At 50.8% G+C, this 15,969-nt stretch overlaps 5 protein-coding genes across 5 annotated transcripts; 4 read left to right on the forward strand and 1 right to left on the reverse strand.

Moving 5' to 3' along the window:
* Positions 1-655: 655 nt before the first annotated feature.
* On the forward strand, positions 656-3,924 carry EURHEDRAFT_486737 (MCM DNA helicase complex subunit MCM2). The gene is made up of 5 exons (XM_040785568.1): positions 656-748; positions 834-952; positions 1,000-3,299; positions 3,355-3,524; positions 3,577-3,924. The coding sequence occupies exons 1-5, from the start codon at positions 744-746 to the stop codon at positions 3,689-3,691; spliced, it is 2,709 nt and encodes a 902-aa protein (XP_040635294.1). The 5' UTR covers positions 656-743; the 3' UTR covers positions 3,692-3,924.
* A 1,025-nt stretch (positions 3,925-4,949) lies between these two features.
* On the forward strand, positions 4,950-7,355 carry EURHEDRAFT_239000 (Pal1-domain-containing protein). Its single transcript, XM_040778059.1, has 4 exons — positions 4,950-5,228; positions 5,517-5,791; positions 5,861-6,287; positions 6,338-7,355. Exons 1-4 carry the CDS (start codon positions 5,165-5,167, stop codon positions 7,120-7,122), a joined length of 1,551 nt encoding a protein of 516 aa, XP_040635295.1. The 5' UTR covers positions 4,950-5,164; the 3' UTR covers positions 7,123-7,355.
* Positions 7,356-8,917: 1,562 nt separating this feature from the next.
* Positions 8,918-9,394, forward strand: EURHEDRAFT_464508 (mediator of RNA polymerase II transcription subunit 31; the record flags this gene model as incomplete). The annotated part of the gene is made up of 1 exon (XM_040784966.1): positions 8,918-9,394. The coding sequence occupies one exon, from the start codon at positions 8,918-8,920 to the stop codon at positions 9,392-9,394; it is 477 nt and encodes a 158-aa protein (XP_040635296.1).
* Positions 9,395-10,111: 717 nt separating this feature from the next.
* Positions 10,112-14,511, forward strand: EURHEDRAFT_416281 (uncharacterized protein). Its single transcript, XM_040782913.1, has 2 exons — positions 10,112-10,807; positions 10,879-14,511. The coding sequence occupies exons 1-2, from the start codon at positions 10,593-10,595 to the stop codon at positions 14,105-14,107; spliced, it is 3,444 nt and encodes a 1,147-aa protein (XP_040635297.1). The 5' UTR covers positions 10,112-10,592; the 3' UTR covers positions 14,108-14,511.
* EURHEDRAFT_416282 (palmitoyl-protein thioesterase family protein) lies at positions 14,455-15,692 on the reverse strand. The gene has a single exon (XM_040782914.1). It carries the CDS (start codon positions 15,612-15,614, stop codon positions 14,613-14,615), a length of 1,002 nt encoding a protein of 333 aa, XP_040635298.1. The 5' UTR covers positions 15,615-15,692; the 3' UTR covers positions 14,455-14,612.
* Between the last annotated feature and the right edge of the window lie 277 nt (positions 15,693-15,969).

Consider the following 15,969-nt stretch of genomic DNA (forward strand, 5'->3'; position numbering starts at 1 on the left):
GGCAAATCTTTACGTGGGTGTAGCATTTGACAATGTGGACAACATGCCCACTTGTCATTCTCAAGCTGTTGGAAAAGACTCATACGTATATAATAGTCGTCATCTTCGTCATCTGGATGTTTTCGTGTTTGACCCAGCCGAGGAAACTGTAACTCACTGGCCTAGAAAACTGGGCTGAATATGTTGTAGAGGTCCTTGCAGGTTAGGGCCAAACAGACCTGACTAGATAACGGCAGACAAGATAAGATATTTTAGATGAGCTCTATTGACATTCTGAGTAACCATGATTTAGAGGGTGCCAATCGTAGTGCTCGAAATATCCGACACCGAATCCGACGACATTCGTTAAGTGACACGCAAACCATGTTGAGAGGCGAGGGAACTTGAGAACTTGTTAGAGTTAAGATACTAAGGCCTGAGGTAGTTGTATAATTTGAGGTCTTGAACGAGTCATGATATGGAAAGTCGACCATGGTTAGGAGTTGGATTGAGGGTTGCGATAAGGAGCTAATCCCGATACGGAAAGTCCACGAAAATCATCTTTCCCGATCGGGGTTTAATGGACAGTGACGCGTTACGCGCCTCAACGCGTCCACCGTGTAGCGGTGCCAAGGAAGAATCTTTCTCCCTTCGGTCTCCTTTCAAGTGGATGGATGCCAGACGACACTTTTCCCAGTCGATGATTGCTTCTGTTTAATCCTTTTTAATTCCATTGCTGGGACACCTATAATACCACACATAGTATGAGGTGAGTTCTCCCGAGTCAACATTCAATGCATTCCGTGACAAAGTGTCGTCTTTCTGGGTTTTCTAACCAAGTTGTGTGCGTGCAGTTCACCTCTACGACCAAGCCAATCCGCAGCAAATCGCGGGTTGGGCAATCTGAACCGCCGGAAGAGATCTCGCGAGCCCGATGATGAAACTTCTTCGATCGCTGCTCCGCCGTCGAGTCGTAAGTTTGAGAAAGGCTTGTCTGGTATCCCGCTAACCCCTCGGTAGCGCCGCCCTCGTCCCCTCCGGCCCCGTTTGGCGACGATGAAAGCGACAGAGATGAAGAAGCAGAAGCCCTCGGTGATGTTGATGACCTTGAGGAAATGGCAGAGGATGAAGATGGGATCGATCTGTTCGGTGATAACTTTGAGAGAGATTATCGGGCGACCGCCGACGACCAATACCGAGGCGAATATATCGACGACGATGATCAGGAGCAAGAAGACCTAGACCTTGGTACGCGTCGGCAACTCGAAGCCCGAATGTTCAAGAGAGATCGTGAAGCGGAACGTCGCCGTCGGATGCCTGCGGCTTTCATGCCGGATGATGATGATGGTGATCTGGATCTCACACGTCAGCCTCGTCGGCGAAGAAACCGTTATGATGAGGACCGAGAGGATGTTGATATGGGCGATGACGCCATGGAAGAGCTTACTCTGGATGAATTGCAGGATGTCAAGGCATCCAACCTTACGGATTGGATCCTACAACCTCAGGTCCTGCGCTCAATTTACCGAGAATTCAAAGCTTTCCTGACAGAGTACATTGATGCAGCTGGCTCGTCAGTCTACGGAAACAAGATTAAGACTCTGGGCGAGGTTAACTCAGCATCGCTCGAAGTGTCCTACAACCACTTGGCCGAGGCTAAGGCTGCTCTTTCGTATTTCGTCGCGAATGAGCCTACTGAGGTCCTGAAGGTGTTTGACCAAGCCGCCCTTGATGTTACTCTCTTCCACTATCCTCAATACCACGATATTCACAACGAGATCCACGTGCGCATGACAGACGTCCCGACTACATATACCCTGCGGCAGCTGCGCCAGTCGCACCTCAACTGTCTTGTTCGAGTTGGCGGTGTCGTAACCCGCCGGAGTGGCGTGTTCCCTCAGCTGAAATATGTGATGTTCATCTGCCAAAAGTGTAACATCACTCTGGGTCCGTTCCAGCAGGAGGCCAGTGCCGAAGTCAAGATCTCCTACTGTCAAAACTGTCAGTCCAAGGGGCCGTTCACAGTGAACTCGGAGAAGACGGTATACCGGAACTATCAGAAATTGACATTGCAGGAGTCTCCTGGCTCTGTCCCAGCCGGAAGACTTCCCCGTCAACGTGAGGTTATTCTTCTTGCCGACCTGATCGACACGGCCAAGCCCGGTGACGAGGTTGAAGTGACTGGTATTTATCGCAACAGCTATGACGCGCAGCTAAACAACAAGAACGGATTCCCTGTTTTCGCCACAATTCTCGAAGCCAACCATGTAGTCAAGTCGCATGACCAGCTGGCTGGCTTCCGCATGACTGAAGAAGACGAGCGTCAAATCCGTAACCTGTCCAAGGACCCTGATATTGTCGACAAGATCATCCGCTCCATGGCACCCAGTATTTACGGGCATCACGATGTCAAGACAGCTATTGCGCTCTCGTTGTTTGGTGGTGTCAGCAAAGAAGCTCAGGGTAAGATGGCCATCCGTGGTGACATCAATGTTCTGCTGCTTGGTGACCCCGGTACGGCCAAGTCACAGTTCCTCAAGTATACTGAGAAGACAGCTCACCGTGCTGTCTTTGCAACTGGTCAAGGAGCTAGTGCTGTCGGTTTGACCGCCAGCGTCCGCCGCGATCCCCTTACCAGTGAATGGACGCTTGAAGGCGGTGCTCTCGTGTTGGCAGACCGTGGTACCTGTCTCATTGATGAATTCGACAAGATGAACGACCAAGATCGGACATCCATTCACGAAGCTATGGAACAACAAACCATCTCCATTTCCAAGGCTGGCATCGTCACCACACTCCAGGCCCGTTGCGCCGTTGTTGCCGCCGCTAATCCTATCGGTGGCCGCTACAACAGCACCGCCCCCTTCTCTCACAACGTCGAGCTCACTGAGCCCATCCTGTCGCGTTTCGATATCCTCTGCGTTGTCCGTGATACAGTCGAGCCAACAGAGGACGAGCGTCTCGCCAGCTTCGTCGTTGAATCGCACTCCCGTGCTAACCCTGCTAGACCCCGTCGCAACGAGCAGGGTCGTCTGATCGATGACGACGGTAACCTTATTGACGAGGAGGGCTACCGAGTTGATGAGGACGGAATTCGTCTGCCCCTGAGGCCAGACGAGATTCAGCGCCGCGAAGAAGAACAGCGCAAGGCAGAGGAAGAAAGGGAAGGCGAAATCCCGCAGGAACTGCTCCGGAAATACATCCTCTATGCCCGTGAACGATGCCGTCCCAAGCTCTACCAGATTGATCAGGACAAGATTGCTCGTCTGTTTGCCGACATGAGAAGAGAGTCGTTAGCTACGGGTGCTTATCCTATTACTGTATGTTCGAACCTACCCAGAGTCAAGAAAAGCAACGCTAACAAAAATGTTGTAGGTCCGTCACCTCGAAGCTATTATGCGTATTGCGGAGTCTTTCTGCAGGATGCGTTTGTCCGACTTCTGCTCGTCGCAGGATATTGACCGCGCCATTGCGGTGACGGTTGACTCGTTTATTGGTAGCCAGAAGGTTAGCTGCAAGAAGGCTCTTTCTCGTGCATTTGCCAAGTACGTTACGTTCCCTTTACTAGTATATTCCTTGATATTAATAACGATCTAGATACACACTGTCGAGACCCAAACCTCAATCGAACCGCAGGGCGGGCTTTGCGGCCCAGAACCCGCTTCTGAGACGCCGTCAACAACAGCAGCAGCGGGAGCAGTCTGTGGCTTAGCGGTGATCGTCATGTTTCGAATGCGTGATTCAGTTCGTTTTTAAGTTGGTGCCGAGGCGGTTAGCAAGTCATGTCATGTCTACATGGGTTTATTGACGGTTTTCTTTATGACGGGAGTTATTGGGGGTTTTTTCTACATACATGTTGGAGCATACAGGATACTATTCAGTACAGTACATAACGATGAGGATCTGTTTGATGATTAACAGAGTACAGTTGCCGTGTGCGAGTACATGATTAAGACAATTACCCGGTAGAGTAAAAGAACGGGACGGAGCGGGAGCTCGGGAACAGGAATCTCGGGCAGTTTTCTTTTTATAGACCTGACCTGCAGACCTCTTCTTAGGAGGACCAGTAGTGAATGCGCTAGGACGATCAGAAAATGAGCCAGGAACCAGATTAGAGCAGAGATAAAGAAGTGCTTTTCCGGACTATGTGTATAGAATGCGCCAAGGAGATTGTACTACACATGACGCAACAGGCATTCCGGAGCGAGGATGGGAGGTATGTCTGAGATTACAGCATATTCGCCGCGTATTCATAGCATATAGGACACTATTCTAGAGAGTCAGTTGTTTAGGAAATACTTGTATACGACCCATACAGAGTAGAGGAACTGGACATGCTCCGTCAGTAGTTAGTTAACTAACAGATGCTGACTAATGCTGCATTCAACCCCTGACGGCCGAGTGGCGATCAGGAGGCGAGAACAGATACAGAATACTAGTAATAATATACAGACAGGGTGCAAGTGAATGGGCAAAAATAAAGACAATTTTCCGATGCCAGTGCTTAGGAGAATTGCAGCAATATACATAGCAGAATACAGAATAACAAACCACACTCTAGGCTGCTGTCAGGATTGTTGATTGTTCTAATAAAAACCCTCTTTGATCTGCTCCTCCACACCCATTATTATTATTGCGTTGCCTTCCCTTTCTCTTTCCCTCTCTTCCGTTCCCCTCTTTCTCTCTTTCTCCCATCTCTTCAACTTCTTTCCTTTTTTTTTTCTTTCCGTTCTTTCTTCGCCTCTTTTCTCTCATACGCGTCTATTCACCACAAAACGCTTGGATAAACGTAACTTCTCCCTGACGATCTGCTTGCATACCTCCTCCGATTCGTTTCAACTACTTCCAGGGGGATTTTCCCTCTTTCTCTCTCTCTCTCTCTCTCTCACTTTGCTCCTTCATTTCGTCGTGCGTCGTCGTCACGTCTGTTGTTTGCTTTTCTCTAAAGCAATCTCCTTTCCTCGTGCTACTCTTCCAGTACCGCGCTTTCCCCTCTCGCTGGTCCCGACAGCCGCGGCTTGCTTGCGCCGCCGTTTCACCAAAAAGCTTCTCTTGCCTGTCGTCCTCGCCGGAGTGGTAACTCCCATCTGGCCTCGAACCGCTTGTCCTCTCCTGCGTCGGGAGTATATCAATCACCCACTCTACCCGCTTGGTCTTTGCGCAGTAGTGTTGCAGCTATCCAACCATGAGCGCTCCCTCGCAACCCCTTCCCTACGCCTATCCCGGCGGCGTAACGCCGGGTCCGTCTGGTGCGTAATGCCATCTCATCTCCTCCTAGCCCCATGTCCTCCCCTTTCCCACTTGGTCCGTTCCTGTCGTTTGCTTTGTAGTGCGATCTTGGATCATGGCCACGCAGCCCACCCCCTATGCCCCTGAGTTTGTTTCATGCCTGCCCGTTCGCCCCCCTCTTCTCAATTCCCTGTTTCTTCGGGCGCGGCTCAGGCGCAGGTCTTCTGCATTGACCCCTCTTTCATCTTACTGGATGTTGCCTGAATTTCTTTGAAGCATTATAACTGACTTGCTCCCCTTCTTTGCAGACGGTCAAAACTCGCCCCAACTGCCGGTCAATCTGGCTTCCAACAATCCCTTTAGAAACCGTGCACTGTCACCTGCAGTTAATTCTGCCCCTCGCCCCGAGCGGCCAACCTCCACCAACCCTTTCCTTGACGACTCGGACGCCATTTCTCCTCAATCTGCTCCAGGTGCAAGCATGATGTCGCCTCCGATGCAGCCTCTTCAGCAGCCTCTGCAACCGGTTAAGCCGGTCCAACCCGTGCCGCAGGAAGTCATGGGAAATACCAGCGATCTTTTTGTATGTACTCCCCTCTTTTTTTTTTACATGTGATTTCTTGGAAGAGGTTCATTTTTCTAACTGATACAGGCCAGCTTGTCGCTCAACCAGGCCCCGCAGTCCAATGGTCACCGACCGGCCCCTCCTCGCCCCGACGATAGACTCAAGCAGCGACCTCCCGCCAGCCGCCATCCCAGAGAACACCCGTCTAGCCGTGAGAAAGATCCATTGGACATTTTCGCTGATCCGCCCGCTTTGACTAAGTCTAACACCACGCTCGGAGGTCGTGAGCGGGAACGCAGACCCCGTCGGAACTCGGAATCCTCCGTCATGGAGCGACCCAAGGTTATGGACCCTGAAGAGGAGCGACGACGAAGAGAGAGACGTCGCCGGGAGCGTGAGGCTCGCCATCGCGATGGCAAGTCTCGTGATGGCAAGTCGTCTCGCTCCAAGAAGGCCAACTATCACATGGATATCATCGATAAGTTGGATGTCACCAGCATCTACGGAACAGGAAGTGAGTTGTCCTTGTCTATTGGTTTAAATGCCTATGCTAATCTGTTTCAGTGTTTCATCACGACGGACCGTTCGATGCCTGTAACCCTAACCGGAACCGCAAGGGCGTGCGCGCAGCACCAATGCAAGCATTCCCCCAAGATTCCACTAACATGGCCTTGGGTGGTGCCGGTCCTGTGAACAAGAACATCGACCTGGACCTGTTCCATGGCCGTGCCGCGGAGGGATGGAACGATTATGCCTCGACGGGTACTGCCCCTGACACCGTGGGCCGATCAGCCGAGGGCGTTAGCTTCGACCCCAAGTCTAAGCTTGAGCCAGTTCACGGTCCCACCAGTTTAGGACTGGGAACCAGCACATTCCTGGACGGTGCTCCTGCCAGCCGCACTGCCATGCAGCGCCGTGCCAGCGAGAATGAACAGGGCTCCGCCCCGGGTGGTGGGGGATTGCAGAGAAAGAAGAGTCTTGCGCAACGCATTCGTGGAATTAACAGAGCTCCCAGTGGTCGGGTCGTGTCCCCGGATTCGTCGTACCCTGGCCCCGCCAGTTTAGGCGGCCAACCCCCCCGTGTGCCTGAACGCAAACCTTCTATACAAGATTATGACGAAGAATGGGACAAGAAGGGTGCGAAGATCAACAGCGTCGAAGACACGCGACCAACCCCTGAAGCTGGCCGGGCCCGATCCTCTAGCAGCCCCAAGCAGAGCACCTTCTCCAACGAGCGCTCGAATCCAGGATTTGATGAAAGCAAGCCCAACAACGGTGGCGGTGGATTGCTTAACCGTATGAAGAGTTTGAGAAAGCCACGTCCAGAGCGACGGGTCAGCGATGATTAAACTTTATCGTGTTTTTTTTTTTTTTTCTTTTTGGTTTCTTGCATTTTAGCGACGACAGATTGTGAAGCTCGCCTGTGACATTGGCTCGGCGTCTGTTCTGATGCGGGTCATCTTATCAAAGACAGGCGTGTATGAAGTGTCATCACATCTGTTGTGTGGTATTTACTTGGAAGCATCTGCTTGAGGGAAGTGGTTTGGGCTCTTTTACATAAACCTCCTTGGGTATCGACTATCACCTGGAAACGGAATAGCTATTGGCATCTGCCCTATGACGAGGGTTTTTGATTGAACGAGATGCGATGTGGATGTGGAGTTCGCCGATGGATTATGTCTGATTAGTTGCAATACCCAGGATTTAAGAGAATAGGCGTTGAGTGATGGTTTACTTTGGGCATGGAATAGGGTATGGTTATTTGCTTGGTTTTAGTTTCGCAGCTTCCTGTTAGCATAATTTATCGTTGCTTAGTTATGTCTCCATATTCGTAGTGGGCTTGCTATCGAGTATACTGTGATATAGTAGAATAGCTCCCAATTCTATACATTCCATCCATGTCCATATCAGTATCAGCTATTCTTACGATATGCCATCCTACGAACTACACTTCAGTCAAACTCCGGGTTTGCTGTCCTCTGTACTGACTTTAGTCTCGAAGTGCCTACCTTGTCGACGATGCTGTCATGAGTGCAGTACAATATTAAGTAACTCATTTTCCATCCTCTTACTTCTACCTCAATAGCATTAAGCGAATATTTTCAACTACGACATGAACAATGTCATTCCCCACCACTACCACTCTCCCCTTTACACTCGCATTCCCCCAAGACCAACTCCACTCAAAAGCATTCCCCCCAACCTTTATCTAGCTCTCCTTAACCTGCAAATCCCGCTATGCCCTCTTCACCCCAGCCCTACAAGCACCCGAACTGCAATTCCCGCGCCTCCCACTGCTTGGTCAGTAAATGGTTGTAAGAGAGTGTCTCGTTACGAGGACTTATAAGGTGCGAATAGAGCTCTAAGGGTTGTTGTGCTAGTTGCATCGGAGGGGGGAGTTTGGAGTTGCGACTTTTGGTGGTCTTTGATGGTTTGGTGGAAGGGTGAGGGGGTGTTTTGCGGGCTGCATTCAAATCTCCTTGGCCTTTTCTTTTCATCTCTATTCATACAAATACTGCCATCTATTATATTCCGTTGGATGTCTAGCCGGTACAGAATGATAATATTGAGTACTACCCCGGAGTATATTTGATTCCAACTCAACCCAGGATATTCACACCCATGAATATTTGGTATGGGTGGTGAAAAAAAAAAAAAAAAAACACACTCATTGCTATAGTGATCTTGGCGTCTTGTCTTCATTCTCCTCTTTCGTCTTCTCTTTCCACTTCTAGTAGCGACGACTAGCTCTCCTCCAGCTCGGAGGGTGTTCACCTGCATTTTGTACAGAGTAGTATAGTTACCATTACTTTCATTGGCCAATCTCTTGCCACCGGGATTCTCCTCTTAAGCTTCATAAAATTGGGGTTTGAGTCGGAATTAGAAAACTGACTTGCTTCAAATTTCTTTCTTTCCATTCCATTTCATTTCATTTCATTTTATTTTTTATTTTTTATTTTTGCTTTTTCTCTTCTATTGTTTAGTTGGTTCTGCGGAGCATCGATTGTACGCCGACCTTTCCTCTCCCGCAGCTGTCGGAGTACGGAGTAACTACTACACACCTCTCTCGCACCACCCGACCTCGAGTATCTCTGTATCTCTACATCTACAAAACAAGTGATATCTATATCAACAACAACCAGCATGGAGCCTCAACCTCCCGAACAGCCGCAACAACAACCCCCGCCAACACTCACCAACCCGCGTTTCACCCTCGAGCTCGAATTCGTCTCCTCCCTCGCAAATCCCTACTATCTTTCCCACCTAGCCGTCACCTACCCGAATCTCCTAGGTATCTCTCGATCCAGCGACGACACCGCAAATGAGGACACCGATACCTCCGCCGACCCCGACGCACAGGCTTTCGCCGCGTATCTCGCATACCTCTACTCGTACTGGAAGACGCCAGAGTACGCGCAGTTTCTGACGCACCCGGGTCCGACGCTGCGGGCGCTGCGATTGTTGCAGGAAGACACGTTCAGGAGGGATGTTATAAGGCCGCAGGTTATTGAGGGGTTGGCTGGGCTTGGGCTTGTGGGTGAACAGCAACAGCAGGAGGGCGCGCAGGAGGGGGGTGGAGAGCAGGGACAGGAAGGTGCGGAGAAACAAGATGGGGTGTGAAGACTTGATGGATTGAAAATAATACTGTGGGAGGGATGCAAATCGATCGTCATGGCTTTTCGTGGTCTACGTGAGGTCTATCGGGATGCTCCGGGTTTCTTGCTGCTACCGGTGTCTATCTGAATTTTGCTTCCGGGCACACGATGTTTATTCTACGGCAAAAATTGTGGTGCAGACGGACTTTGTTCATGTGTCACCGAGGTTGGTCCCAACTGTCGGCTATTTGCGAACAACCAACGACAGACGTTGAGTCCGGGGAAACACAACGTATGCTAGTTCAACACCTGCGGAAACGACACCACCGGCCGATCCGGAGTACATGTTCATATTACTTTCAGGTTATGAGGTTATGGTTATGTGCCAGTGGATGGGCATAATACCAGGGCGTCTGATCGCCGGTAAAGCACTGACATAAGCGGATGAATTCAGTCTCCGCTGCACGTTGGATTAATTAAGAATAATAAAGTCAAGAGGAATAAGAATAAGAATACGAGTGGTAGTGATGGCGAAGGGGGCCTATGCTTCCGCGTAGTCCAATGTAGGCGTTTACTGTCCCTGGTTCCTGAACCAAATACAAGGGAAAAGGAGGAAAACCAATGGCCTTTTTCCCCTGCTCTTCTTTATATACACCCACCGAGCCCAAAATAGGGTCAGCAGAATTACCCCTAAACTAGACTAATCGCATTCGTTGCTAAATCGGGGATTGGGCCCAGCCGCTACTTGCTTAACTCCGGCCCTCTCCTAATCAACGGATCTCGATTCCACTCTTCATCCATCTCCAACCATCACTACTGCCACCACTCCCTTACTTCTCCCACTGCGACTGGGACGCACCGGCCTCTGTCTATCGTCAGTAGTGTTGGTATTGCTGTACAGTCATCCGCAGGCTTAGTTATCTGCCTTGGAGAACAGATAGTGAAACGCCCCGCCCCTGGTTGTTTGGATGCCTTCCGGTCTCTCTTTTTCCCTCCCTACAACAACCCGGATTATCCTGTATCCATCTACCACGGATAGCAGTAACCGGTCCCTCCTTGGAATCTACCCTACAACCTCTATGGTCTAACCCAGTACCGGATTTGCTTTCACGGTCACCTCCCTTGCCAGTTTACGCCCCGACGTGTCACTCCTTCCCCAATCTCGTTGCGAACATACATCATCCTAGAGCTTCCAGACGTTTTGAATAGGACCGCCGTGCAAAATGGAGAGCATGCGCCAATCATGCCGACCGAAGCACCAGGTCTTGATCCTGAAATGCTTCCCCCAGTACCAGAAAGGAGTCCAGGAGGTTAAACCGAATGCTAGCGAACTCTCCTACCTACTCTACTATGTCAGCACCCGCCGCAGCAAGTTGACTAAGGTCTGCTCCTTCTTGGAGAAACGGGCAGCTCGCGATGTCTGGCGACGCAAGCTTGGGTGAGATTACAGTCTGGTGGTGGAAAGATTGTTCCTGTGTATTTGCTGACTGTTTTACTTTTTCGCTTTAGGAATGTGCAAGTTACCCTCCAGATCCTCACTGCACTTATGGAAAAGGTTCCCCGCGACTTGCCGATCTACGCGCGATATGTCCTCTCCGTTATCGATATCGTTCTTCGATCCCAGGATATTTCGATGGTGGAAGATTCGATTGCGACCTTTGAGACATTCTGTCAACACCAGGATATGGCGTCGCTTGCGGCTGAGCAGGAATTGTCGACTCAGTATCAAGGAGTCGTGCGGACATACGCTAGCTACACGGATACCGCTTCGTTGTTCCAGAAGACCGCTTCTAATTCCCCGATGACGATCCGATGGAGAAACGCCGGGCTGCGAGCGATAAGAGGAGTGGTTGGCTCCGACGAGACACTGGCTGCTGATGGAGGGGACTCGTTGAAGCTGATTCTGCCCGTGATTCTGGAGAATCTGTATACTGGCGAGGAGGATGTGCTGGTCCTGCTCCAGCTAAAATCGCAGGAGTCGGAAAAGACCCAGCCGGAGCTTGCCCCACGTCGCAGAGTCAGTGTTGCAACCGTGCAGACGGTGGATGCGGCTGAAGGCGATCCCGCATTGGCTTCTCAGACTACCGCTGATGCTGATCGGAAGGCGGAGATGGATGTCAGGCTGCTTGCCTTGCGGTGCTTGGAACAGATTATCGTCTCGGGAAGTAGCCGTGGTCAGATTCGCGTTACGACTGTCACTATCTTGCGGTTTATCCTTGGCAAGGCTTCGATCTCCAACTCGTCTCAAGAGAAGGCCACAGGCGATACATGGGCCACATCGTTGATGGAGCTTGTTGCCAAGTGGTGTCCTGTGCAGGTTCGCTTCATCATTCTGAACGCTGCTATGGAAGTCTTGCTCGAAACGAACCCTACCGAAGAAAACTTAGCCCGATCAACTACCATGGTGTACATGGTCGATTGGCTGTTTAAGTCGTCGGTGAACATGATTGGCCTTAGTGTTATGGATGTCTTGCTCGGTCTCATGCGATATCTTTCCACCGTGCTGTCACCATCTGAGAACGAGGCAAATGGCGAGTCGACAGAGAAGCACGCCAACGAGCTACCACTGACGGAACGGAGAAGAGAGCTGCTTGACCTCCTTGTGGAGTCCGTAGGACACCTCGCTACCCACATTTACTACGGCGAGCAGATTACGGACATGGTAAGAACGGTCTTAAGCCTTCTGAAGCCAGGCGCCAATCACGAACACTCTATGAAAGCTCCAACAGCAGATACACTCGATCCCTCGGCCAAGCCGGCAACCCCTCCTGGTGAGAATGTAGTGGCATTCTCCTCACCCACAGCCAAGGTGGCTGCGCTCAAAGCCATCAAGAACATTCTTGTCGTAGCCAGCGGAAAGAAACCAGCTGCTTCGGCTGGTGTCGAATCCCGCAACCGTGTTGGCATCCATGTGTGGGAAGATACGCAATGGCTCCTACGTGACCAGCGGGAAGTCTACTACACCTATGCCGATGCACTCCTGTGCTGGTTAAGACTGGAAACCAACGAAACCGACCTCAGAGTCATCGAGCCAATCGGCAAGCCAGCGAATCCTATGGCCAAGCAATTGCCTGAGATTGCTGAGCGCTCTGGCAAGCGGGGATCGAACTCAGGAAATCACAGAGCAAAAGCTGTTCAAGTCGCACAGTCGAACTTCCTCCGCCTACTGCATTTGACTATTTACGAAAATGCGCTCGAACGTTCATCGGAAGAATCGGAAACCCTTCTCCTCCACCTGCTCCTCACTAACTTGATCGACCGTCTTGGCGTGAACGCCGTTCGATATGGACTGCCTATGATTCTAAAGCTGCAGAGCGACGTGAGTGCGGCTAGTCTGCACTCTGCTGCATCTAAGGTGAACATCGGAAGCTTGGTTTTCGGATATTTCTGGGAGTTGACTGAGAAGTTTGACTTGGATGTCTACAGAGTCGGTGGTGTGATTAACAGCGAAATTGACAAGCGGAGAAACTTTGGTGTTTGGCTTGACAGTGTCCGCCTGCCACCTGCTGACCTTGACACTATTGCGCCTATCGCTGGCAAGGAAACCAGTCCAAGTGGTCTGGAGAGTCCTGAACTGTTGAACCCATTTGGGGATGATGTTCAGGAACTTGTTGACCGGATCGAAGAGACGTATAACGGATCGATTCCGACGCCTGTCCAGAGCCCTCCTAGCTCCCCGGAGCGCGGTGGAGTGAACGGAACGGCCTCTGTCATTCCTGACAAGGACCATCTTCCATTGTCTGTCAAGGACGACATGTTGGCGGGTTGGTCTAAGGAAACCTGTCTGGCGGCTGTTCAGAAGGATAAAGCACGCACTTCGTCCATCAGTGGCTCGAAAGCGGGAACCTTTATCACGCGTAACCATTTCCATGGCAATGGATTCAGAGACAGCTCGTTCTCTACAGCTTCACCAGTTTCAGCTCTTGATGGATCGGGTTCTATTGCTGGAGGCGCAGCGGGCTTACCCGATCGAAGACGCCCGAGTGTTCCTGAATTTGCGGGAACACCAATGGACAGTTCTAGCCGTGGATCTGCGGTTCGAGTCAACGAGCTAAGACGCGTGCTTTCCACCAACCAGGACGCTAACGCACGACGTCTCAGTCCGTTACGAGGACGATTGGATGCTTCTAATGACAGTATCATATCCTCGAGTAGTGAAAGCATGGTCAGTGGCTATTCCGCATCCGAATTCGACGGCGACGGAGCTTCGAGCAGACCACAGTCTGTCTTCGAAGGAGAATCGACGCCGCCAGGAGACGGAGTGGAAACCCCCCGGGCATCGGCCTTTGTTCTAACCGATGGACAGTCGAAAGCCGGCGGCATCCCTCCTGTTCCCCCCATCCCACCGTCGCTCTCCATTCCTTCCATGCCGTCGCTTCCGGGTGGATTCCCGAGTGATTCTTCCCAGGCTTCAACGCCGCTTGGTGAACGACCGGTCACCGCACCGGCCCCGCGAAAACAAGCCTCTGTCAACGGCAGCGCTGGCACATACCATGCTTACCGTCCGAGCAACGCTGGCACTTTGAACCGGAGCAAGAGTCGTTCGAGCACAGGACTTTCAAGCGTCGCCAATATTGAAGGCGGCTACACGGAATATGAACATGGCGATAGCCAACGCCAGTTGAACGACTTTCTGTCCAAGCATGATGCGGAGCGGCCCAAGGGGGCGAGAAGAACTGGTGGTATTTCTTCGAGGCGGCCTGCCGCCAATGGCGGTATTAGGCGGCCGCCTTATTGATTCTTTCGTTTTGCGTTTTCACATTTCTTCGAGCTCCGTTTTAGTTTGACTTGCATTTGTTGTATTCCCATTAGCATGGTTTCCTTTTTCTAACTTCTCGCAAAAGCACTTATAATTCGTACCGGTCATCTTCATGACCTTTTTGTTTGGCTTGATCTGTTTCTTTTGTTCTTTTGTTCGTTGGTTGGCTATTTTATACTGTTTAACTTGTCCGTCTCTATTATGTCTCCTTTTCTTCTTGTCTTCATTTTGATAGATGTGGCTTGACTAGTACCCTTGTTTTCTACGTTTAGGTCAAGGTTATGCTGAACAGCGGGATAGGATACTGTTCATGGCGAGTGCTGTGTTTGATAGTTAAATGTATTTAGGTAAATGCAAGCTCAGCTGAGTGTAAATAATATGGATTTATCTGATTATCGTGTGTCGTGGGTATTAAGCTATGCTATACGTAAATCAAAGCTAGAGCAATCAATCAATCTTGATCCAGGTCAACAAATGGAACAAATTAGTACTGCTGAACAAGCACCTTCTCAGCACCCTTCGCAGGCAACATATCAGGCAGATCCACCTCCACAGGCCCAAAGTAGTCCTTAAACAGCGTCACCAATTGCTCATCATCCATTTGCAAATGATCCCCCGGCAGCGCCAAAAACTGCAACTTCCCCTGCTTATCCAACTCTTTCAATCCAAGCCAATCTTCCTTATAAATATCCCTCTCCTTCAACGGTGTCACCTCCCCAGTCGTCTCATTCACCTCCGCAAACCACGCACTCTCCTTCGGATGCGCAATGCTATCATCCTCAAACATGATCATCGCGAATTTATTCAACCTCTTCATATTATCCTTATACGTCTCATTCCGCGAATCTTCGCGCTCGTTGTTAATATCAGCGAGGAAATTGCTGCTCTCCAGATATTCAGATAGAGACTCCTCATCCTTCGGATCCCGGAAGTACTGCGCAGGCACGAACCGCCCCTGCACGAAATCTGACCACACACCAGCATGCAACAGCGCCTCTGCACCCTTACATATCAAATCCATCGACATACACTCCTGGAACTCCGAGATCCCATTATGCTGGCTCCCCACGGTGACCAAATTCCGCACAGGCGGATTATTACACCGCTCCACATACGCGCGCAGAAACTGCCCTCCCTGCGAGAATCCCAACGCGTTAATCGCCGGCGCAGTACCAACGATTGGCTCAGAGGCTAGTTGTTCGCAGACGGCATCGACTTGCTCGGTCACGTTGCCGAGGAAAGAGGCTTGGCGGTCGCCTGTGCTGGAGTCCGAGAGATGAATTATGTGAATGTAAGTATCGGGGTTTGTAGAGGCGGCGAGGGAGGCGATTTCGGACAGGCCGGTGCTTTGGTAGCTGTCACCTAGGCCGTGCCAGATTATGAGGGGGAGGGGGGTGAGGTCGGGGGAGTTGGTTTGGGGAGGTGGGTGTGGGAGAGCCGTTGAGGCTGTTAGAAGGGGAAGGAGGAGAAGGGAGAGGGAGTACATGGTTGCTGGTGCTGGTGTACTCGTAGGTTGATGGTTTAGTGTTGGAAAGTGAGATGAATGGTGATGGGAGGAGAGGTGATAAGATGAAGGTTGCGGTCTGGGGAAGACGTGGACCTCGGTGGACCGCAATCGGCGATCTGAGACACCTCAGGCAGTAGGTGCAACTACAACGCATACTCTGGTACATGCAGTGTGAGTTGACTACAACAATTCATCCTCGATTAAAAGAGCTAGCTGGATACTTTTTGCTCTCGTAAGCGCATTTTCTTCCAATTACATCTTTCACTTCCAATTATTACCGTACCCTACCAAATTCCCGTAAATGCCCTAGCTTCCATCCTATCAATAATCCCAC

The sequence above is a fragment of the Aspergillus ruber genome (genome assembly GCF_000600275.1).
Source record: "Aspergillus ruber CBS 135680 unplaced genomic scaffold scaffold00033, whole genome shotgun sequence".
NCBI classification, from domain to species: Eukaryota; Fungi; Ascomycota; class Eurotiomycetes; order Eurotiales; family Aspergillaceae; genus Aspergillus; species Aspergillus ruber.